Source organism: Notechis scutatus, chromosome 12 (assembly GCF_049901735.1).
Source record: "Notechis scutatus isolate UNSWTSFEM ecotype Mainland chromosome 12, rNotScu1.2, whole genome shotgun sequence".
Lineage (NCBI taxonomy): Eukaryota > Metazoa > Chordata > Lepidosauria > Squamata > Elapidae > Notechis > Notechis scutatus.
The window spans coordinates 2,984,445-3,009,604 of NC_142020.1; the positions used below are offsets into that span (position 1 = coordinate 2,984,445).

The 25,160-nt window shown below is 49.0% G+C and overlaps 1 protein-coding gene across 5 annotated transcripts in view; it reads right to left on the bottom strand.

The window, feature by feature from the left end:
* Positions 1-260: 260 nt before the first annotated feature.
* Positions 261-25,160, bottom strand: part of LOC113427046 (hexosaminidase D-like) — a 48,581-nt gene continuing 23,681 nt past the window's right edge. For 3 of the 5 annotated variants that reach the window (XM_087973125.1, XM_026689513.2, XM_087973124.1), the window contains exons 4-14: positions 24,821-24,930; positions 23,324-23,411; positions 16,108-16,272; positions 13,303-13,486; positions 12,424-12,495; positions 11,287-11,491; positions 10,691-10,773; positions 5,774-5,852; positions 5,384-5,485; positions 3,414-3,503; positions 261-2,359 (exon numbers count right to left, since the gene is read on the bottom strand). In XM_087973125.1, coding sequence (XP_087829251.1) covers positions 2,176-2,359; positions 3,414-3,503; positions 5,384-5,485; positions 5,774-5,852; positions 10,691-10,773; positions 11,287-11,491; positions 12,424-12,495; positions 13,303-13,486; positions 16,108-16,272; positions 23,324-23,411; positions 24,821-24,930 — 1,362 coding nt within the window. In that variant the 3' untranslated portion in view covers positions 261-2,175. The remainder of the gene's footprint in view (positions 2,360-3,413; positions 3,504-5,383; positions 5,486-5,773; positions 5,853-10,690; positions 10,774-11,286; positions 11,492-12,423; positions 12,496-13,302; positions 13,487-16,107; positions 16,273-23,323; positions 23,412-24,820; positions 24,931-25,160) is intronic. The other 2 variants (XM_087973126.1, XM_087973127.1) reach the window with 1 other exon arrangement.

The following is a 25,160-nucleotide window of genomic DNA, read 5'->3' on the forward strand; positions in this document are numbered from 1 at the left end:
TGGTTGTGTGGCTTTTTCTAAAAATCTAAAATGGTTGTTTTGACATTCGTATAACATGGTTTCTCAAGAGGAACATTCGTATAACATGGTTTCTCATTTGGAAGCTCTATGCAAACCCCCTCCCCTCCTCAAGAACGGTTCCTCCTCCTTTGAACCAGGAGTTTTTTTTGGGGGGTGGGGGTCAACACAGGTCCTGCAATTCCTGCCCGTTGAGCCCCAAAACTTCCCGGCTTTTGCCAACAGAGGAGCCCATCTTTATAAAAAAATACTTTTATTGTCCTGGGCACCACAGCAGCAACTCTCCTGTACAATTAACTCTTCACGACAGCAACTAACTCTGAGGCCGTCTTATGAAACAGGTCCGTTGGCAACCCCAGAGCCTCTCCTGGTGGGAAGGGACCCTGCAGCTGCACTTCTGGGGAGGGGGAAACGGCCAGCCAGCTCCTCCTGCATTCCTTGGCAGAGACCACCCGGGGAGCCCAGGTTTTTTCCCCCCTTCCTCTCTTGGGGAAAACAGCGAGGGGGATCCACACCTCACCCTCCACGTCTGCCCCGCAATTACAGGAGCCAAAGACTTACATGCAGCTCAGGAGGCGCCAAACAGCAGCTCTGGGCCCCTTGCACACAGAATCTGACACCCAGGCAAGGCGGGATTAGGATGAAAGCCATCGGTGGCTCACCAGAGCAAAGAGGCACCCACTTTGGGCCAACCCCCTTCCTTGCCCTGGGCTGCACATCAGCCAAGAGGAGCAGGGCAGGATATCCAGGGACCAGCAGGGACTCCCCGGAGGGGGTGTGTGTCCTGCCTGGCAAGGCTATCTGTTAACTGCTGCACTCCCCTCCCTGGCTGCTTCCTCACCTGCCTTTTCAAAATGCCTGCCGGTTTCCACCTGGCGCCTTGTGGGGAGCTTGGTTACATGCCTGCCAATCGCTTGGGCTGCCCGGGAGCCAAGTGAGCCAGCCCCACTGTGGGACAAAGCAGCTGCAAGCAGGAGAAAGGATGCACGCCACCCCCCTCCCCTTCGGCCGGAGGACTGGATGGCAGAGTGGGGGGACACTGCCTTTGCAAATTCCCCTCCCCAGAGACAAGGGGAAGGGTCTCACCACGACACTAGGGCGGGTGGCAAACGGGAAAGTCCTTTTATATGCTCCCTGAGAAAACAAATTCACGGTCCACGAGGACACGTGAGTCTTTCCGCCATCAGGAAGATTTTAGCTAGAGGGGCTGCAAGCTGAATTCTGCATGGGGCCAGAGGCCCTGGGAGCTGCCAGATAGGGTGGGGGGCAGCAGCAAGACGTGGGGTGGACGTTTTGCCCCACCCGCAGGACTGCTTCCTTGATCCCGTGTTCTGGAGAACTTGGGTGGCCACCAAGGAACCAGCCTCTGTCTGGTCTGCTGTCTCGGAAGGAAGGTTCAAAGCCCCTCCCCCACCCCCCAGTTTGTGGCCTCCATTCCAAGAGGCCACCGTTGCTCTATCCTGCCCACAGCTGAGCAAACGTTGTCATTCTTGTCCCCCCAGCGAAAGGAAGAAGCTTGTAACCTACGAAAGATGAGAATGGACCAAGTTTCAAGTTGGGGGGGAAAAGTGAATCTACCCATTTTCAGACAAGGGACTTTCAAAGGAGGGTGTGGGAAAGGTGGACGCTCTCGTTCTCTTTTGTCCTTTTCAGCATCGTTCAGCAATGCCCGCACCTCCGTCTCTGTCCAAATGTGACAGTCGTTCCCCACTTCCCCGTGGCACTTTCTCTGCCCAGGAGCAAGCACTAGAGGGGGTGGGTGGGTGGAAGGCCAGACTACCAACAGTGCCAGTCCTGAGAGCGTTGAAAAGGAAGAAAAAGAAAGGAATGGGATGGGATGGAAACCAGGACCAAAACTCCAGCAAGCGCCCTCCCTCCAAGAATTACTCCTCCCCCTCCAAACAGGTCCACAGATTCACCATCGCTGGGGCGGGGGGAGGGAGGAGAGGTGCCAACCTGGGGGTGGAATCCATCAAAGCTGGCCAGAAACGGAGTTTGGTGGCCCAGAGCTAAAAGAGGCACTAAACCCTGTCCTGGAAGGAAGCCCCCCCCTCCCCCCATTCCAACCTCAAGTTCTTTCAAGTTTTAAAAAAAAAAACCCAAGTTGGACTGAACCACGAATGGGCCCCCCCTTTGTGCCTGGGAGGGGGCCCTTCCCTAGAGGGTCTTGGGCCGGGCATTCAGGCGGATGACTTCTTTGAAGTCCCGGACAAACTCGCGCAAGCGGTCCATGTGGGGATTGACATTCTCCTCCATCCATTCCTCCACGGTGTCCGGGAAATAGATGCTCTCCATGTGTGAGCGCAGCGTCTGGATGATGCTCTCCCACTCTTCGTGGACTCTGGTGGGGGGAGAAAAGAGCGGGATACCTGGCTGAGGCTGGGGGTGTTGTGGTCTGCTGGCAGCCTGCGGAGACGGCAGCAGAATCGGACGGTGGGGAAGAACAGGAACCAGTCCGGGAGTCTGGGGAGGACTTGGACGATGGTCCTGCGTCCGATGCAGAGATGAGACCAGGACCCTCTGGGAGTTATGTGCTGCCTCAGGAGCCTCCAGATTCTGGCAGCAGCGAGGCAGAGGAGCAAGGGGAGCCTGTTCCCAGTGCGCCTGTGTGCAGAGCTGCTAGAAGGCGAGAGCAGCTGAGACAAAAGCGGCGACTCGGGAGTAAGGCTGGGAGGTGATATAAAGGAAGTGCAAGGGGACAGGAACCTTTGCAACGTTGTTTGCTCTGGTCGGTTTGGAACCTGAAAGCTCCGTGGTGAATTTGTGCTCCGTTTGGTTTTGAAAGACTAATTGGCAGCACTTCAAGTAAGATAAAGGTGCGTTCTTATCAGACTTCTCCCGAAGAACTTTGGCAAATGTCCGTGGGACTATTTATAATTGGCTGAGATTCATTACGGGCAGTGAACGAAGATAATTCACAGCTGTTGAACTAAAATAAACGGATTTAACGTGTGTTTGTTGGTGTTTCAGGAAGCCTTGGTCAGAACGGGGGGGGGGGGAGAGTTGGCAGCCAGCCAGAGATGGGAGCCCAGCCCCTGTGCCATTACGGGCCCCTCGGCCTCTTAAGAGCTGGGATCTCCAACCTTAGCAGCTTTAAGACTGGTGGACTTCCAGAATTCCCCAGCCAGCCATTGCTCTGGGCATTCTATGTATTCTCATACAGTGACAGACTGTTTCTTCCACTCTGTTTGTCTTCCTTTCTCTTTGCATCCACTTCTGGACCAGCTCTTGGAAGACGCAATTGGTCTGGGGGACGAACTGAATTTGATAGGGAAGTTCCACTGAGGGGGAAGATTTGTCCTTTTACACAAACATGGGGAGGGAGAGGAACCGGGATGGGGAAGGTTTTCTGGACGCCCCCCCTCTGGGATCCAGCCACCCCACTGTCCACTCACTTGAGCACTTTGCTGCCGAAACTTTCCATGTTTCGTGGGTTGCCAAACTGATGCTTGCGGTGATACGGGCTGAACCATCCCTTGATGGAGCTGCCGTGTTAGAGAGAGAGAGAAAAAGTTTTGGTGAAGCTTGAACAAAATCCTTGCAGGTGAGACAAGAAAGTCAGCTGAAAGAGGAGATGACCCTGCCTGACTCCCTGGAATTGGACAGCAGCCATAACGTAGTAGCAGTGTATAGATTTATATACTGCTTTACAATGCTTTACAGCCCTCTCAAAGCAGTTTACAGAGTCAGCCTCTGGCCCCCAACAATCTGGGTCCTCATTTTACCCACTTGGGAAGGAGGGAAAGCTGAGTCAACCTTGAGCCTGGTGAGATTCAAACTGCCTGCAATAACGCATTCTAACCACTGGGAAGGAAGGAAGGAAGGAAGGAAGGAAGGAAGGAAGGAAGGAAGGAAGGAAGGAAGGAAGGAAGGAAGGAAGGAAGGAAGGAAGGAAGGAAGGAAGGAAGGGAAGGAAGGAAAGAAGTGGGAAGGAAGGAAGGAAGTGGGAAGGAAGGAAAATAGCAATAGCGCTTAGACTTATATACCGCTTTATAGTGCTTTTACAGCCCTCTCTAAGTGGTTTACAGAGTCAGCCTCTTGCCTCCCCAACAATCTGGGTCCTCATTTTACTCACCTTGGAAGGATGGAAGGCGGAGTCAACCTTGAGCCTGATGAGATTCGAACTGCTAGCAGTGGGCAGAGTCAGCCTGCAATGCTGCATTCTAACCACTGCGCCACCAAGGTTCATAATCCTAGCCTTTGAAGGTTATGGCTCTCAGTACCAGTCCCTGCCTTCCTAACCCTTGGCTGCCAGTAACAACAATAATTTACACCAGTTTAAATAGACTAGAGTCCAGTATCTTTCAACCTTGGCCACTTTAAGATGGGTGGACTTCAGCTCCCAGAATTCCCCAGTCAGTTCTGAAGAACTGAAGAAGCTTCTTGGATTAGAAGTGAAAGGTTTTCAAGGGGGAAAAAACCAAGAAAGTCCAGTTTCCTTTTGAAAAGCACCCTTAGGGTTTATAACATTTGTGAATTTTCTCTTTTGCGACCATCTGACAAGCAAAGCCAATGAGGAAGCCAGATTCTTAACAACCTTGTTACTAACTTAATTCGCTTAACAACTGTGGCAAAAAAGGTCATAAAATGGGAGAAAACTCACTTAACAACTATCTTGCTTAGCCACATAAATGTTGGGTTCAGTTGTGGTTGTGAGACGTGTCAAGAGTACATTCATGAACTGGAATAGAGCATGGTAACAAGGTCAGCCAGTGAATAGGCAGAGCAACTATGTCAGCCAATGAGGACGGTTTGGAAACTGAAACTAGAAGTAGCCTAGGCGTGGCTCTATATTAAGCTCTGCAGCTATGTTGAGCTCTGAGTCTGTCTATTGAAAATGAAACGGCTTCTCTCCTCTGCTGTGTCTCTTGCTTGCCTGCTGAACTAAAGTGAAACTGATGTCTGTTTCTCAGCTCCTGAGTTGCTGTTCTGCTCTGAATCTGTTGGAGAAATCTACAGCTGGTATTGTAAAATTTACTTTATGTGTTTATAAAGAAGTTAAATGAAGCCTCAGCCATCTTATTTACTTTTCTGGCGCTGAATTTACGCTGCAATACTCTGAACAAGACGAGGACTAGTTGAAAACAGAGCAGGAGGTCTAACCAGGGGGAAGCAAGTCCCCTCTTAAGAACTTAGGATAAAAATGTTAGAAGCAGCCAAGAGATCTCTTCCACCGACTTCTCACTGATGTTGAGAAGCCCCAAACCAGGGTCCACTGATGGAAGCTGCACCCCACTTCCTTGCCCTCCAGAATCAGGGGCACTTTAACCTTGGAGGAGGGGGCAACCAGAAGGAGACCGAGGGGAACCTGGGGCCGGGCCCACCTCCCTGGCCAAGTCCAGGCCCCTCTGCTGCCAGCACCTACCTTTCATCCTCCAAGACTTTGCTGACCGAGTCCTTCAGCTGGCTGTCCACTTGCTCGACCAGGCGGTAGATATCGGAGCCTGGAAACGTGCCGGTTCCTTCGCTGAGAAGATGCAAAGACGCCAGGGGTTGCCTTCCATTCTCTCCAGTGCAGAAAGCGGCATTTTTACAGAGGCACTGAAGAGACACCTGCTCCCACCCCCTGCGCACCTGCCCAGGCTCTTAGCCCGGCCATTGCTAGCCCATCATGGGCTTCCCCTGGCTAGGGATGATGAGCTTTGGAGTACCCTTGGGCTAGGAATGGCTGACTTAAAGGCAGACCCCCATTACTAGCCTCAACCCTGGACGAGCAACCCACACACACACACCTCGACCCCTTTTGTGTACCCACCAAGTGTTCTTTTCCGGGTGCAGGTTCTGGAAGCCAAGGATGGCCAGGACTTTCTTTTTGGCAGCGTCTGTGAAGCCTCCTGAGGGACAGAAGAAGAAGGGGGTGAAGGTTGGGGGGGGCAAGTGTGGGAAAGGGGCCGCCCCCACTGGCCGGAGACTGCCCCGTCGCCTGCCTGCCTGCCTGCCTGCCTGCCTGGCCTGGGGAAGCCGTGGCCGAAAGGTGTGCAGAGCCACAGTGTGCGTAGCCCAGAGACAACGTCTTGCGCTGTCCCTTGCACACGGACCGGTCTGCACACCGCGTGCTACAGGTTAGTCCTCGGCTTACAGCAGTTCATGTAGTGACTGTTCGAAGCTGCATCAGCACTGAAAAAGGCGAGTTATGACCGGCCATGTGACTGGGTGGGCATGGCTTCTTTTTTTTTCAGCACCCACCCCCCGTGCTCTGTTTTTTTTTGGCCTCCTGGGCCTCAGGGAAGCCTCCTGGGCGAAGCAGTAAGACAGCGAGGGGGATCCCGGCACAGCTGATCATTGGAACAGCTGATTGTTGGGAGGGGAAAAAAAAGAAATACCTTAAGGAGTGACTGGGTGGGGCAGGTGGGGGAGATTGCAGTCAGCAATGTCGGGCATGTGCGCACTAAGGACTGACTGGGTGGGGAGAGGAGGGGTGGATGGAGAGGGGAGGGGCCAGCCAGGGCCATGAGTTGCTGGTTCTCCAAACTGCGTTGAATCGTAACAACCGGTTCTACTGAACCAGTCTGAACCAGTAGAATCCCACCCCTGGTTATGACAGCTTTTCACATTTATGGCCTTTGCACCATAGTCACGCGATCAACATTCAACCACTTGGCAACTGACTCCTATTTGTGACCATTTGCAGTGTCCCGGGGTGACGTGATACCCTTTTGTGACCTTCAGACAAGAAAAGTCGATGGTGGGGGGGAGCATTCACTTAAACAACCGTGTTATTAACAAATGCAAGGATTTGCTTAACAACGGTAGCACAAAATGCCGTAAAATGGGGCACAGCTCACTTAACATCCGTCTCGCTTAACAACGTGAAATTTTGGCCTCTACTGTGGCCGTAAGTTGAGGACTACCCATAATCTGCCCTTGATCTGGCTGCCCAAGCAAACAGGAGGCAGGAAAGTGTGACCCAATGTGGGAAGGCAGGGAAGGCAGGCTGCAGGTGGGAAAGTCCAGCTTAAATGGCCCCTTTACTTAAGGAGCTTTGGCAGGGGTGGGATTCAAATTTTTTAACAACCGGTTCTGTGGGTGTGGCCTAATTGATGGGTGTGGCTTGGTGGTCATGTGACAGGCTGGGCATGGCTTGTATGTATAAATATTATAAATATTTATGTAAATATTGAATTTTTTATGAAAAAAAGAGCAACTTTTACCCCACATCAGGGAAAGCAGGCAGGCAGATTGAGTTGCTCACAGAATCACAGATTCATTCAGAGATCTACCATTCTGCAATCTGCTACCAGAGTTTGCACTGAAAAATAGAAGCTTCAGTTCTAAGATTCAGCTCCGCTGTTAGGTTATCTAGAAAGCAAGAAATCCAACAATTTCCTGCTTTCTAGCTAATCTAAATCTCCCGGCACAGCAATTTATCAAACACAGGCAAGTTTGATGGAGCGCATGCCAGGAGTGAGTGGGAGGGGAGGGGCCAGCCAGGGGCACAATTTGCTGCTTCTCCAAACTGCGCAGAATCGTAACAACCGGTTCCATAGAACCGGTCTGACCAGCTAGATTCCCTTCGGAACAGCACCAGATTGGTGAAGCTGGAGGGAGGGGGGAGGCCCTTGTGCTGTCCCCAAGCGTAAGAGGCGAGAGGCCAGATTCATCCCCAGGGAGGAAACGAATTCTTCCCTCTCTTCAAAAAAGAATTCAGGGCTGGGGAGTAGAGAGGCTGCCTCTGCCCTGGACTTTGTTCCGCCAACTGCCCAAGTCACTTCTGGGAGGCAGGAAAGCACCTGGGGCATCAGGGGGGGCCTGGCAGAGCCCTGGAGGGGAGTTTGCAACAGCAATGGGTGCCTTTTGGAAGTGCCACCCCCAAACGGGCATGGGATTATTTTTTTTGACCGCGAAGCAGAATCAGACCGGTCCAGTTGCAACAACTCTCTGCATTTTCAGATCATCATCCCCCCCGCCTTGCCCTGTTCCACAAAGGCAGCCCTCTTCCACCAGTTGTTCTGCCAGCTCTTTAATCTTTGCATCTGTAATCCCTGACCCAGATTGGACGTCGCATGAAGCCACAACCTGCTAACGCTCTAAACTAACCTTGGCTGAGTTAACATGATAAGAGAGAGAGAGAGGTGGAGGAACCAGGTTGGACAATTTTCTCTTTGGACCCCAGAACTGTGATGGGCGCCGCTGGGGACAGGGTCCCAATTTTCTGAACATCTGGCTAAGGCAGGGAACTCCAACCTGAGCAACTTTTAAGACTTGTGGACTTGAATTCCTCAGCCAGCTGGCTGAGGAACTCTGGGAGTTGAAGTCCAACAAGTCTTAAAGTTGCCAAGGTTGGAGACCCCTGGGCTAAGGGACTCTTCACCCCTTAAGCCCCCAGACACAACGAATGTGCAGAAAAACCTGCCCTGCTCACACCCAGGAACCCCTGTCTACCCATCTGGCAGAAACCGGATTTGACAAACCAGAGTTAGCCAGGATAACCCTGGCTCAGACCAGGCATTAGGATGGTCGTTTGGTCTGTTTTAATCTCTTTAGAACCATCAAGGGGCCTTGCCTATCCTTCCTGTGGCAAGACTCTGGAAATTAATTATGTGTTGGCAACAGACAAAAAAAAACAACCCACCAGTTTTTAACTCTTCATATGCTTGCAATGTAAATACGATAGATGTAAATTGCAATCGCTATGGTTTTTCCCAGTTGCAATGGATGGGTGTGAAAGTTGGAAGGCTGAGCGCTAAAGAATGGAGGCTGGAGAAGACTCCTGCGAGTCCCTTGGACTGCAAGGCCACCCAACCGGCCGGTCCTAGAGATCTTTAGAAGGCCAGATCCTGATGCTGAAACTCAAAAGACTTTGGCCACCTCATGAGAAGGAAAGGCTCACTGGAGAAGAGCCGAAGGCTGGGAACGATGGAGGGCAATAGAAGAAGAAGGGGATGGCAGAGAAGGAGGGGGCTGGACGGACTCCCTGAAGCAGTCGGCCTGAGCTTAAATGGACTCTGGAGGACGGTAGAGGACAAGAAGGCCTGGAGGAACGTGGTCCATGTGGTCGTGATGGGTCGGACACAACTTCGCAACTAACAACAACAACGCTTGTAAGGAAATTATTTCAAGAACCTCTCCAATACAGTCAGAAGGGAAACGTCTCCCCATGGAACCAGAAGTTAGGAAAAGCTTTTTTCTAAGAGACAAAAGGGTCAGGCGCTACATCTCTTTCCCCACAAGGGAGGGGGGGCTCTAGCCCCCCTTTTGGCAGGGTATTCGGAGGGCAGCTGGAGGCCCCCCCCCAAAGGAGGTTCTGGCATCTGCAGAGGATGAGGCAGCCCTTCTTCAAGGCACCACTGGGGGGCCCCAAAGTCCTGCCAGTTGGAGAGGCTGCCAGAGAACAGGTGTGTGTGGATTACCCCCCCTTCCCTCCCCCCCCACCAGTCCAAGCAGCCAATGGTTTGCATCGCATCCGCTCCCTCGGTGGATCTCCGCAACCTAGAAATGCTAGAAATGCTACAAGCTGCAGGTTTGGCTTGCCCTGCAGGAATCCCCTAGTACCCTCTTCGTAAAGTCCTCCATGAAGAGCAACTAGGCCAGGGGTGTTGATTTCATTGAGGGTCACCTCAGGGTTGTGTTTGACCTCGGGGGGCCCGGGTGGGCACGGCCAGCTCAACATCACTCGTGTTTGGGGGTGCCCGAGCACTCTGCCAGAGAAAACAGGCTCCCGAGCTCCGTTTTCGGCCAAGACAGCCTCCTGCACACCCTCTGCCAGTGAAAACAGGGTGCGGGGGGAGGCAGTGGCCTTCGCTATCTCCGTTTTCACTGGCAGAGGCACCGTGGGCCGGTCCTTCGCTGTTTCCAGGGCAGCCCTGCAGGCCAGATCTAAGCACCTCACGGGTCGGATTCAGGTCCCGGGCCTTGACTTTGTCACCCCTGAACTAGGATGATTAAAGGCCCGGAGACTAAAACACATGAAGAAGGGTTGCAGGAATTGGGTACGTCTACTCTACAGGAAGGGACGCGGTGGCTCAGTGGCTAAGACACTGAGCTTATCGATCAGAAAAGTCGGCAGTTCGGCGGTTCAAATCCCCAGCGCCGCATGACGGAGTGAGCTCCTGTTACTTGTCCCAGCTTCTGCCAACCTAGCAGTTCGAAAGCATGTTAAAAAATGCAAGTAGAACAAATAGGGACCCCTTTGGTGGGAAACGAACAGCGTTCCGTACACCTTCGGCGTTTAGTCCTGCCGGCCACATGACCACGGAGACGTCTTCGGACAGCGCTGGCTCTTGTTCGGCTTTGAAACTGAGATGAGCAGCGCCCCCTAGAGCCAGAAACGGCTAACACATATTTGCCTTTAGTCTGGAGAAAAGGACTGGGAGGGACATGGGAGCAGTATTCCGGCCTTTGAGGGGCTGCCACAAAGAAGAAGGGGTCAAATTATTCTACCAGAAGGCAAGAAGGGAAGGACGGAAACTAATCAAGGACAGAAGCAACCTGGAACTAAGGGAGACATTTCCTGACAGGGAGAAACAGCTTCCCTCCTGAAGTTGTGGGTGTTTCATCACTGGAGGTTTTTAAGATGAGACTGGACAATCGTTTGTCTGGAATGGTACACAGTCTTCAGCTTGGGCAGGGGGCTGGACTAGATGACCCCCCCCCAGGTCCCTTCCAGCTCTATTCCGATCGATATAAACCCCTGCCCACCTTCCCCCTCCCCACGCAGGGGCTCCCCTCTCACCGTTTGCCAGGGTCTGCAAGCATACAGCCAGCGAGGGGATCCCGACGGGCAGCAGCTCACACAAAGCAGAGTAGTGGTCGTACCTGCAGAGAGAAGAGGAGGCGGTTGCTCCTTTGGAACCCACTGGATCCCCCCCATTTGGCCTATCCGGGCAGGGGATCTCGTCCTCCTTGCTAGCAGTGCAAAAAGCAAGATATGGGGGCCGGGGGAAGCACCCCAAGGCTGCAGAAGGCCTCCTTTTTCTTTAGGGTGGGGACTCTCTAAAGGCAAGAGGGGCATGCTAAGCCCGGGTGTTTCTCCTGGGGGAGGGCCCTGGCGCTCCTGACCCCCTCCCTCTCCTCCCTCTCCCTGGGGAGCTAAGCAGCAGGGCCTCCAGTTCTGCCAGCCTTAAACTGGGGGAGCGGAAAAGGGACCCTGACTCATCTAAAGCCTTGGCAGAGCCCACAGCTGCCTGTGGGAGGAGCCCTGGAGCCAGACTGGGGGGCCCTTCTTCTCCCCTGGGGTGGGGTGGGGGAAGCGGATGGAGGAGGGCTGGGATTCCTGGGAAGCCAAACTCTGTTTCTCCCCCCCCCCCCCCCCCCTTCCTCCACACTTGCCTTTGCCAGCCGGTGAGCACGATGCCCTGGAAGCGGATGGAGGGCGTCTTCTCCATGGACTGGATGACCTTCAGCCACCGCAGGTGATTCTGCAGGTGGGTGTTGAAGGGGGTCCAGGCCTGGGCGGGGCCCGTGGTGCCTTTGAAGGCGCTCGCAAACCAGATGGTGGAGAACCCGCACTCGGCGTATTTTTCAATGTACCTGCCTAGAGGAAAGGGCAGGGAGGGTCACCCGTGCTCCACGCCGGCTCCTGGGCTGCTCAGAACTTGAAGGGGTGTCCAAGAGCCCTCAGGGAGTTGGCTTTGGGGAGGCAGGTGGGGAGAGCCGTGGGATCCCAGGCAAAGCGACACCCGAGGCTTCCCTGTCTCAGAGACGCCAGTTTCACAGGAAGGGGGTTGTGAGGGGTTAAAACGAGAGGGCCCCTCCCTTTATGCCGACTGGGATACAAGGGATCCTTTCAAGAAACAAAAATGTCTTGTTTTGATCAACTGCTTAACTTCCTTACCCACACTGCAAAGACATGAAAGAAAAGAAAAGAAAAAGAGAAGAGAAAAGAGAAGGGAAAAGAGAAAAGAGAAAAGAGAAGAGAAAAGAAAAGAAAAGAAAAGAAAAGAAAAGAAAAAGAAAAGAAAAGAAGAAAATAGAGAAGAGAAAAGAAAAGAAAAGAAGAAAATATAAAAGAGAGAAGAGAGAAGAGAAAAGAAAAGAGAAAAGGGAAGAGAAAAGAAAAGAAAAAAGAGAGAAGAGAAAAGAGAAAAGAGAAAAGAAAAGAAAAAGAGAAAAGAGAAAAGAAAAGAAAAAAAAGAAAAGAAAAGAAGAAAATAGAGAAGAGAAAAGAAAAGAAAAGAAGAAAAGATAAAAGAGAGAAGAGAAAAGAAAAGAGAAGAGAAAAGGGAAGAGAAAAGAAAAGAGAAAAGAGAGAAGAGAAAAGAGAAAAAGAAAGAGAAGAGAAAAGAAAAGAAAAAGAGAAAAGGGAAAAGAGAGAAGAGAAAAGAAAAGAAGAAAAAGAGAAAAGAAAAGAGAAAGATAAAAGAAAAGAGAGAAGAGAAAAGAGAAGAGAAAAGAAAGAAGAGAAGAGAAAAGAAAAGAGAAAAGAGAAAAGGGAAAAGAAAAAAGAAAAGAAGATGGGAAGCCAACCTATTTGCTGCGTATCGAAGTCTGGAGCGTAAAACCACAGCACGGGAGATGCGTGTTTGGCAATGCCGGAATCTGAAAGACATCGGTCAGTCCTTGGGTGAGATTGCACAGGTGACTTCTCCAAGTCCATAACCTTGAATGGAGCACGAAAGCCCTGCAGCCGAGGATCGGGTGGGTGACTTCACACCAAGGGCTCAAAACTTCCCTTGGCAGCTTCTCTCTCTCAGCACTGGGGTCCCTCTTCTGCCCACCCCACCTCCTCCCTGCTTCTCTCGAATGGCTGAACTGCTTCGGGCACATGACGGTCTCTCTCTCCTGCTCAGCCCTGCCCAACCTCCAATGTGACATAAGCAGGGGGTGGGATTCAGCCGGTTCGGACCGGTTCAGGCAAACCGGATGTTAAATGTACATCTGGTTCGCTGAACCGGTAGTTGAACCAACTGGCTGGCCCCGCTCAACCCTCCCCTCCCAGGACTCTCCACGCAGCCCGTTTTGGAGGCAGGTAAGTGCACGAAGGCTCTGGGAGGGGAAAAACGGGCCTCCTGGAAGTCCAAAACCGAGCCGGTTTCCAGCTTCTGGAGAGCCTCCAGACCCCGAGGGAAGCCTCTGGACTCTGGGGAAAGTAAAAAACGGCCCCCCCGGAAGTTCCAGTAGGCCACGCCCACCATGGCCACGCCCACTCAGCAACCGGGCAGCGAACCAGTTGCTGGGATTTTTGAATCCCACCCCTGGACGTAAGGTCACCTCAGCCAATCACAGCTGCGGACCTCACCCCACCATCCAGGTGTGCAGGGACAGCGTCGAAGAAGACCACTGCAAGACGGGCAGGCTAATGCCAGCGACAGCCCAGGATAGTCCTGGGGGGGGGGTGGCACTGACCTTGGATGGCTGCGACGCCAACCTTCCGCAGCATGTCGTCCCAGAGCAGCACCTGCTGCCCCCATGGCTGGCTGGCGATGAATTGCACCACCTCCCGGATGTGGTTGAGGTACATCTTGCCCGTGTCGCCCCCGTTGCGAGCCATCCAGTTCTTGGAATCCAGCCCTTCGCCCAAGTGGAAGACCTGCAGGGCCACAGAAGTGCCTGAGCAGGGCAGAGTGGGGGTGGTGGTGCTGTTTCCCCTAGCAGGCTCTGCCCTTTTATAGTGGATGAAGCAACCATCCCAATCCCTCGTTTTGGGATGGGTTGAATGGGGAGGGATTCCACCTGCGCTTGAGAAAAACGGGGCTGTCGACAACCCTGAAGTCATTCTGAGCATCTCCAGGGCTGCCACCGCCGGGCTGGTTGGAGCTGTGGGAGCGAGAGGAGGGGAAAAGAGATAGCTGGGGACTTGCAGCCACAATAAAAATCTTTCTTATGGGAACCAAGGACACTCTCACCAGGTGTTGGGAAGGCGTGGACTGGGACTAATTGACACATGGACTGTGAACCTGATTGGACCATGCGATGGACAGGTAAAGGGGAGGGGGGGAAAGAACATTTACTTTTAATTTGGGTGGGGGAAACCGCAGGGCTTTAGAATCGGGTTTTCCCCAGATGTGCCAATATGTCATGCCCAATAAATCTATTCTTTGTGGAACACTCAGGCCTCAAGCTTTGTTTGCGTTGGGTCTGTTACTTGGAACCCTGACAGCTGTTCCAGACAGAAGTTCCCAAATCAAAGAAGAGAACCAACCTAGAACTAAGTTGAAATTTCTTAACAGTGAGAACAATTAACCAGTGGAACTACTTGCCTCCAGAAGTTGTGGGTGTTGCATCATTGGAAGTTTTTAAGAGGAGACTGGAGAGCTACTTGTCTGGAATGGTACAGGGCCGTGGTGGCAAACCTATGGCATGCGTGCCATAGGTGGCACACAGAGCCAATTGTGCGGGCACATGAGCCCCAGGCAAACTGCACATGCACGCACCTCACAGCTGTTTTTTGGCCCATTTGAGGCCTTTTTCAGCCTCCCAGAGGCTTGAGGGAAGCCTCTGCAGCCTTTGCAGGCCAAAAAATAGGCCTGTTTCATCACTTCCTGTATTTCCGGAAATACCGGAAGTGACGAAAAAGGCCCTCAAGCCTCTAGGAGGTCAATAAAGGTCTCAAATGGGCCAAAAATCAGCTGGAAGGCACAGTGCAGGTAAGGGGGCAGCGTGGGGGGGGAAGGGGGATTGCGTATGCATGCATAGGGACGTGTGTGCATTGCCTTCTGGGTGCTGGCACACGAGCGAGCACAAGCACGCAAACATTTTTTGGCACAGGAGCCCAAAAAGGTTAGCCACCACTGGTATAGGGTCTCCTGCTTTCGCAGGGGGTTGGATTAGAAGGCCTCCAAGGGTCCCTTCCTGCTGTAATTATTCTGTTAAATGCTCCCTCCAGCTTGGGCTACCAAAGGGCAGAGTGTATTCTCACTTCATACCCTCATCTACAAGACTTTCTCCTCGAGGACCCCCCCCCCCCCGCCCATGGCTACCAAGCCTCATCCTGTTTCAGTTTCCTGATCAGAAATATTAAACAAGTCGTTGAATGAATGCCTGTCAATGCTCGGGGGAATGATTAACTTGGAAACTCAGAAGTATAAATATACCCAACTGCTGTTTTTAACACACCGAAGAGGCTAATTTTAGTAACAAGCAGGTCCAAGGGTAACTTGGAACTCTTTTCTAACAGAACTGTATTAAATCTCAGCTAGAGCTAATAGCAGGCTGATAAATAAGGATGGCTTGGTTCCCAAAGGTTCTCAAAATGTCTAAAGCTGCAAAAAACAAAAATATAGGAATCAGCCTTTTTAAAGAAACTGTCTTAGAAACATGGAGTTTTTCTCTTTTTTACGGCTCTGTTAACTCCAATAACCTCCCAGAGTATGTTTTTGCATGATCTTCTGTAATGACAAAAGCAGATTTCATATATCTGTGCATGCACAAAGGGAAGATCTGTTAGAATGCCAACAAAACCTTGTCCGCATGTGACACAGAACGGTGGAAAATGTTATGTGCTGCTTTGCTACGTGCATAATTCCCCAAAGGGCTGCTGGAGAAAAACATCTCTTGAAAGGAAGAGGCAGAAGATCTGTTATTTCGTGGGCGAGAAAGAAGCAAGCTCCTTCCAAGGATCCTGAACTGGGAAAATGGCTGGGAATAACAGAACAGAAAAGTTAGAAGGGACCTTGGAGGTCATCTAGTCCAACCCCATACTCAGGCAGGCAACCCAATGCCATTTCAGGCAGACGGTTTTCCAATCTCCCCAAAAAGTCATTACAGAGGACACGTCTTGATGCCCTGAAAGGTTGAGCTGCTTTCAAGCCATCTGAACTTCCCGAGCACAACTGTGGCCCCAGTCAGGCTGGGATGAAGGATCTGAGGGGATGGAGCGGGAAGGATGGGAGGGAAGTGCAGAATCAAATTAAAATAGACACACTGAGCCCCACATCTTTCCTGGACCTAGCTCTTTAATGGCTCTTTTGGCCATTAAATGTTGGCAACACGACCTTGAGGCATGAGGTTAACACAGAGAATAAGGTTGGGTTTGGGCATCGACTGTCCATTGCACCAACCAAACTTTCATGCTCGCAGGGCCATTCTTTTAGCCACTAACTCAAATGAATGGCAAACTGCTCCCTCTGGCAGATTGTTTCTAGACAAGGGCAGTGTCCAAAGAGAGAGGGATCCCCCAACCATGCAGCAGACTTCTCTCCCTCTATGTACCTCATCGGCCCCGATGTGTACCCAACTGGAGTGGGGGTGCTTGCTGAGGACCTGGGTGAGCAGAGCCTTCAGGAGGGCCAGGGTCTCTGGCAGGTGGGGGTTGAAGCTGTTGGGGAAACGCTCCACCTCGCGCAGATGCCGGTACTTCTCATGTTTCAAGATAAACTGCAAGACAGAAAGAAAGAAAGAAGGAGCTGTTAGTCATGTCTTGAAGAAGTGGACCTGGAGATGAGATAACAGATAACCAGAGTTGGAAGGGACTTTGTAGGTCCTCTGTCCAACCCCCTGCCCAAGCAGGAGACCCTACACCATTTCTGACAAATGGCAGTCCAATCTCTTCCTGAATGTCTCAAGTGATGGCACTCCCACAACTTCCGAGGGCAACTTCTGTTCCATTGGTTGATTGTTCTCACTGTCAGAAAGTTTCTCCTTATTTCCAGGTTGAATCTCTCCTGGTTCAGTTTCCATCTATTGTTCCCTGTCTGGCCTTTGGGTGCCTTGGAAAATAGCTTGACCCCTTCCTCTCTGTGACAGCCCCTCAAATATTGGAAGACTGCTATCCTGTCTCCCCTGGTCCTTCTCTTTACTAGACTAGCCAAGCCCAGTTCCTGCAACCAATCGTTCATCGTATGTTTTAGCCTCCAGTCCCCACATCATCCTGGTTGCTATTCTCTGCACTCTTTCTAGAATCTCAACATCTTTTTTATAGTGTGGTGACCAAAACTGGATGCAGTACTCTAGGTGTGGTTTTACTAAGGCTTTACAGAGTGGTATTAATACCTCACTTGATCTCGATTGTATCTCTCTGTTAATGTAATTTAGGATTGCATTGGCTTTTTTGGCTGCTGCCGCACACTGCTGGCTCATATTTAGCTGGTTGTCCACTAAGACTCCAAGATCCCTCTCACTGTTGTTAAACCTGGTTTCACCCGGTCTATATGTGTACTTTTGGTTTTTCTTGCCTTGAGGCCAGTGTGGAGTTGACAGGAGACAAGGTTTGCATTCAAAGCTAGAAAAGATATTAGCCCACCATAAGATTGTTACTAATTTGTTGCCTGGATGGGTCACTGGAGCAACAAAAACCTAGAAAGTACTTGTGTTATGGCAGACAAGAGCTTCTTCTTTCAGATTTCAATCCATGGTCATTATCCTCCAATCTAACCTCCCTCAAAAGGTCTATGGAGATTCTCAGTCATCCAGCTCATGGTTACTCCAAAGATGCTTTTTCAAAAGGCATCTGGACTTCCTTGGTTTTTCCTTGAAGACCTTTTGCTTCTCATCCAGGAAGCTTCCTCAGTTCTGACTTGCCTTTGGGGCTTCCTCAAAATATTCAGTGCTGATTGACTAAATAAGGGGAAACTAAGTAGACTTGACTCAGTTTCTTGCCAACCTGGAGTAGGTCTGTTTTCCTCTGTTCTGCCTGAACTGTGACTCCCTGACCTGTGTATGAATTTTGCAAGAAGACAATGAGATGCTGTAGGAGCCCCAATTTCCTATGAAAATTCCACAGATGCGATGGACACAATCCAAGATCTTTCCATAATCAACGAAGCTCATACGGACTTCTTTTTGGTTCTATGGCTTTACCAGAGATCCAGCATTTATTCAGCAATAATGTGTAGTTCCTCAGCCTTTTAAAAAGCCGGCTTGAACATCTGATGTCTCTTTCCATGGACAGCTCTATACTTGCATGTGAAATTAAGGATATTGTACAGTAGTTGATATGCTGTTAGGTCTCCTTCCTTTGGTATTGAACTGTCAACCAACTTCTTCCTATCTGGTGGTCTGAGAGTCATTCTCCAGATTTGCTGGCCTAGATTTTAGATTCTTCTGTTTTGCTTGCTGTATTTCCATACATATTCCATTGATTGCTGTAACTGTCCATCGTGTTGACTGGAACACTAATTTAACAGTATATTCTAATATTTAGAATCTCCTAAATGTTCTCTTTTCTAATATATAATTTTCAGGACATTTTCATAGTGCTTTACAGCCCTCTCTAAGTGGTTTACAGAGTTGGTACATTTCCCCAACAATCTGGGTCCTCATTTTCACCGATCTTGGAAGAATGGAAGGCTGAGTCAACCTCGAGCCGGTCAGGATCGAACTCTTGGCTGTGGGCAGAGTCAGCCCACAATGCTGCATTCTAACCACTGCACCACCAGGGCTCCTGTAACTAGGCAGCTGGGATGGTCTTCACCCCTGGGGTGTCCCCCGCTGGGAATATCCACACGTGACCTACGTTTTCCTGACCTTGTTTGCTGAACCCTTCCAAGAACAGCCCAATACCAGTATCACCACTTTGGGGGGAGACACAGATGGCTGGATAATATTTTAGCATACTTGGTCTACTCACCTTTTTACAAGGGAGTTTTAAATCAGTAGAACGCAAGAAAAGATACATATTTTATTAAAGCCAATCTATAAAAATCCACCGAAGTAGAAACGTTAGCTCTGAGAGAATAAAGTGCAACTCAAAACCAGATTCAATATCTAGGCTTTAAGCTTTTTGTTTGCTACTGACAAAACATCTTTTGTTTGCTACTATTGAAGTCTGTTAAGGGGAACAAATGGCGGAACCAAATGAAGTGCAGCTTTTACATCAATGAAAGCTGCGTATAAATGATATCTTATAACTCTACTTTTCCAGCATTAATAGAGGCTATAAATGTTGGCTGGCCTTGCCCACTTCTAGCTTGCTTTACAATGAAAATCCTCTTGACATTTCACCCTTCTTTTTTGATAAAATGCATGAAACAAACCTTTCTGACTGATAAACAAATTTAACATTAACCTTGCTGTTTTTTATATATGTTAAGAACTATAAAAGAACTAACAGATAGAAGAACATTATGCACGACTGTTTCTTTAAGTAGCAAGTAGACAAACAGACTCTAGAGTTTTTCATCAAATTGCTCTTGATTTGGAATTTCAAAAGAAAATTCAGATGGATTATGGATTTCCTGCTTTATTCCTTCTTTTATAGCAATTCGTGCTACCGTTTTCTACTTAATTTCAATCTCCATTTCTATATTGCAGGTTTGGATAATACAGTATTTTGGGCATGTCGATTGAAAACACATTTATTTTCAGCTTCTGAAGTACGTCTGCATAGTTTTGATTAAATTTGTGAAGAGATATCTCAAAATTGTTAACTCACCCTTGAGTGTACTGCGCAATTTGATTGTTGAAATAGGACTACAAGTACTTCCTTGACTTATGACCATAGTTGAGCCCAGAATTACAGTTACAAGTTCATGCCAGTCGTTAAGCAGGTTACCAAGTGATCATGCCCAATTTAAGACATTTTTTGCAGCCGTCATTAAATGAATACTTTGTCCCCAAGGGGTATTTTTCAGTTAAAAATCATAAATTGCAGTCAAGTAATTGACTGCTGGGTGCTGCAAATGGCCATAAATACGGGCCACTTGCCAAGCTCCCAAAATGCGATCGTGTGACCTCAGGGGGATCCGGCCATTGGATGTTCGATTTGTAAGCAGGCCGGAAGAGGTCCGTTGTAACTCTGAATGATCGGTCCTAGATTGAGGACTACCTGCATCATTGTTTTTAACTGCTGGAAATTAGGGTTTGTTCTGGATTGGTACTCTTATTTTATTTTCATTCTGAAAAGAACGAGGCACTAATTGCTTGGGAACAGGATACTGCTGGGAGCGACTCTGAACCAGTTTCTTTGTTGTGCCCTCAAACAGTCTTGCAGAAATAAACCAAGATAGCCCCTGCCTATCTTTTAAGGAACCTGTTCTAAAGCAGGGAGGTCTTCGCATTCCCTTTTAAATAATAGAATCATTTTGATTACTAAGGATTTCAGCCACAAAACCCTGTTCTGGTTAGCAAAATAGCACCGCGGAAGAGCTGCAGACCAAGTCTCAACCCAGGAATTCCTAGTTCATTCGCAAAGTTCTTACTAGTAGAACATGGTCCTCTTTGTAGACTTCAGGTTCAGCATTCAATACCATCATTCCAGACATTCTTCTAAGTAAATTAAACCAACTAGCGGTACCTGAACACACTTGTAAGTGGATCATAAGCTTCCTAACATAAGCTTCCTAACAGACAGGAAGCAGCAGGTGAAGCTAGGCGGATCACCTCCGATACCTGTACAATCAGCACAGGGGACCCCAAGGCTGTGTGCTATCTCCACTTCTCTTCTCCCTATATACCTATATGCCAATGACTGCATCTTAAACGATCCATCTGTTAAAATATTGAAGTTTGTTGATGACACAACAGCGACTGGTCTCATTCGAGACAACGACGAATCCACCTACAGACAGGAGGTTGTACAACTTGCCTCGTGGTGTAACCGGAACAATCTGGAACTGAACACACTCAAAACCGTAGAAATGGTGGTAGACTTTAGAAGAAACCCTCCCATACTACCACCTCCCACAATACTAGACAACACAGTATCAACAGTAGAGACCTTCAAATTTCTAGGTTTTATCATATCACAAGACCTAAAATGGAGACCTAACATCAAAAACATCATCAAAGAAGCACAACAAAGAATGTTGTTTCTGTGCCAACTCTGAAAGCTCAAACTGCCCAAGGAGCTGCTGATCCAGTTCTACAGAGGAATTCTTGAGTCTGTCATCTGCACCTTTATAACTATCTGGTTTGGCTCTGCAACCCAACAGGACAGACAGAGACTTCAGAGAATAATTAGGACTGCAGAAAAATCAATGGCTACCAACCTGCCTTCTATCGAGGACCTGTATACTGCACAACTTAAAAAGAGGATTGTGAAAATATTTACAGACCCCTTGTATCCTGGACATAAACTGTTTCAACTCCTACCCTCAAAACGACGCTATAGAGCACTGCACACCAGAACAACCAGATACAAAGAGTTTTTTCCTGAATTCCATCACTCTGCTGAACAAATAATTCCCTCAACACTGTCCAACTATTTACAAAGTCTGCACTACTATTACTGTTAATCTTCTCATCATTCCTTATCGCCCATTCCCTCCCACTTGTGACTATATGATTGTAACTTTGTCACTTGTATCCTTATTGACTGTTTCCTAGTATGATTTCAGTGCTTATTGTACCCTATGACTATTATTATTAAGTGTTGTACTTGATGATTTTGGTAAGCTATTAACTTCTCAATGAAGTTCCTCTTCAAATTCTCAATTACTTAAATATACGTAGTCCTAGGCTTACAGCAGTTCATTTTGTGGCCATTCAAACTTACAACAGCACTGGAAAAAGTGACGTATGAATGTTTTTCATACTTATGTATTAGGGCTCCGACAGTTACCCCTATTTAAATCATGAACCTCTAGCCGAACTTCCAGAACTTAAAGAAGATTTATTAGTAGTAGACATGTCTGGCACTGCCTGGGTGGAGCCGACTCTGAGACACATCATTCATTGTCACGACCCTGGTTTCCCTCCACCCCCTGGGTGTATCATAATTCATATTCTCCAATGGGACACATCCATAGCCAAGAGCCATCAATCATATTCTCCAGTTAGAATTTTGCACGGCAAAAACTTCGGTCACCTAGTTACTATCTTTGAAAACAATGATGGAATGCGGTTTCAGTTTGCAAGCTGCCACATTGCTCCCCCCTCCCTTTCTGTTGGCAACTCTAAAAGACCATAGAAATATTTTATGAGTTGACACCCAGCTGCTTTTTATACTTATTTATTGGATGGATGTTTTATTGTTTCAATGTCTTTTAAATTGTTTTAGAATTGTAAGCTGCCCAGAGTCACTTGGTTTAGTTGCCTGGGTGTAGCCGACTCTGAGGCACATCATTCATTGTCACCCTTGACCCTGGTTTCCCCTCACCCGCTGGGTGTATCCTAATTCATATTCTCCAACGGGACACCTCCATAGCCAAGAGTCATCCATCAGGCTCTCCAGTTAGAATTATATTCTCCAATGGGACACCTCCATAGCCAAGAGTCATCAATCATCAGGCTCTCCAGTTAGAATTTTGCTTGGCAGAAACTTCAGTCGCCTAGTTACTATCTTTGAAAACATTGATGGAATGCAAGCTGCCCACTGTGGCCCCCCCCCTTTCTGTTGGCAACTCTAACAGACCTTTTTTATGAGTTGACATTATGACTATTGCAGCAGCATCCCCGAGATCATGTGATCAAAATTCAGATGCTTGGCAACTGACTCCTATTTGTGACTAGTTGCGGTGTTCCCTTTTTGCGACCTTCTGACAAGTAGTCAATAGGGAAGCCAGGCTCACTTTACAACCTGTTACTAGTTTAACAACTGCAACGATTCACTTAGCAACCATGGCAAGAAATGGGGCAAAACTCACCTAACAAATGTCCCACTTAGCCAAATAAATTTTGGGCTCAATTGTGGTCGTAAGTCAAGGACGACCTTTAATAAAAAATAATAATAAAAGCAACCTTTTTCTAAACTACCATCAATCACAATGCTCTTGTGGCTCTCTCCAGCAGTATTAAATTGCTCGTGGCAGATTCTTTGTCATCCTTGTATACTGAAAATAAACTAAAGTTAAATATATATAAATAAATAAAACCCTTTGCTGGGTCTGCTTCTGCTCTCATGTTTATCCCCTCAGGTGCTGTCACTCTGCTTAGAAAGCCAGCTTTGGTGGTTTGCTCTGGGGCGCAGCCCATCTCCAGCAGGGACTGGCCAAACCAGGCCTAAAGCACCCGGTTGCACCCCTCAAACTTACTTTGTTCAGTTGGGGAACCCTCAGTTTTATTCATAGGCCAGAGAAAAATGGGGATAGTAGGCAGGGGGGAAAGACTACCAAATAAAAATCAGCATGTGAAATCAGAGAATGTGACCTATAAAATCTACTGTCACAAAATCATGGCAGTTTAACAAAAGAATCCGCCAACTGAGTTCGAGTTAACCCGGTTTAGATTTTGTAGCTGGGCCTATTATGCAAGTCCAGCCTATTTGGCTGAGTTTATGGTTGGATGGATTGCACACAACCGGAAAGAGGGTTAATTCTCTGGGCAACTTCAGTGTGTTGTTGAAAATGCCAGAGCAATTTGTTGGCCAAGGCTGAGCCACAGCTGCGTGTCTTCCTTGTCTCAGCTGGAGCCCATTCAACTCAAGCCTCATGTGCGCACATCAGAGTATGACCAGGATAAGTGTGCAAAACCACAGAGGCCAGGCCTTGGGCATTCCTCCAAAGTGCACAAGGGACAAATTAAGGACAGCCAGCCAGCCAGCCACTCCTACCTCCACGTGCCCGAAAGTCTGCACTAACGGGATTATTTCCAGTTTATTGAGACCTGCCAGCTCCTGGATCTTCACGATGTCTTCTTCACTGTCAAGACAGAAAAGGAGTCGTCAGCACTGAGCCAGCCCTGCCCCGGATCCCAGCCAGGACAAGAAGGGAGGGAGGGGGCCTGCTAAGACCACCCAAAGGGACTGCTTTGCCCATCTCAGTGAGAAGCTCTGGCCTCTGGCCGCACATTTTAAGGGAGGGGGGGGCATGTCAGAGACCCAATTTCCTCCACAAATCCATGACTGCTCAGGATATTCAGAGCGGGCCATAAATGTGGGCCCAGGAAGGAAATGGTGGGGTGAAAGGAGGAAGAAGGGCGGGCACCACTTCCATTGACAAAAGGGACACAGCAAAAGAGCCACTTCCCAACCATGGGCAGCTGGCCAAAGGGGTTCTGCAGAGGTGAGTCGAGTTTTTTTAAAGGGAGGGAAGGGGGAGGAGGCTTGAGCCCCCACACAGTTTCCGTCCGTTTTGCTCTTTAAAATTCCCCCCAAACCCACACAATATATACAGGTGCACATCCTGTCTCAAAACGCAGGCAGCCCTGAAAGGGTGCTGGCTAGATGCATGGGACAACCCCGCCCTTGCAGTAAAGAAACAAATATATTCTCCCCCCCTTTGAATCAACCAAGGGAATGGACCGTTGGCTTTTCAGCTACTCCTTTAGTTTAGTTTGCTCTATTGTCATGGCACTTTGTACAACAAAATCAAACACCAACTTCAGTGCACATCATGACCGTGAAAATAAACACAAACGCACATCCTTCATACGCCACACATTGAATTGAAAACCCCTGATATTGCATGAATGTTGCACTATTATACAGCAGAATTCAAAAGAGCTACTGCCTTGGGATAGAAGCTATTTTTCAGCCTATTTGTCCTTGTTTTTATTATTATCCTGTACTGTCTGCCAGATGGTAATAGTTCAAAAAAAGGGTTCCCAGGATGAGATGGATCTTTAAGGATGTTTTGAACTTTCTTAAGGCAGCGGGAGCTATAAAGCTCTTCCAAAGAGGGGAGGGGGCAACCCATGATCCTCTGGGCAAAGACATTAATCCTCTGGAGCACCGTCCTATCTGCCCCTGTGCAATTGGCAAACCATACAGAGGTGCAGTAAGTTAAGATACTCTCCATGGTGCAGCGGTAGAAGGTCACCAGCAGTTTTTCATTCGGTTGTTGTTCGCTCATTAACCCAACTGGGAGGTTGCGCAGCCCAGTGTGAAATGCCGATGCCCACACACCACTGAGAACATGGCAGATGAGCTCTGGGTTCCTCTCCCCCCCTCCTCCCCCCATTTTGGCTACTCAAACTTGCACACCGCAGGAACACCATTTCTGAGCTTGAGGGTCTTCACTTCCCCGGAGGGCCAGAGCCACACCTGGCCTAGCTCCTCCATCTCCCCTCCCCCCACCAGCCCTTGCCAAAGCCGCCCAGTCTGCCTTACCTGTATGCATAGGGAGACCTGAGGATCTCCAGTTCTCCCCTGAAGGGGAACATGTCTTCGTACTCGATCAGGACCCCGTTGGCCCCCATCTTGGAGAAGAGCGGGAAGATCTGTGTGGAAGGAGGACACACCTAAGCTTAGTCAAACAAAATTGTCTGCTACAATATCCTACCTGTCAATGACTACTTTGGCTTCAACCGCAACAACACACAGGCAAACAACAGATACAAGCTCAAAGAAAACCGCTCCAAACTCATTGCAGAAAATACGACTTCAGCAACAGAATGGTCAATGCCTAGAACTCACTACCTGACTCTGTTGTTACATCCTGAAACCCCCA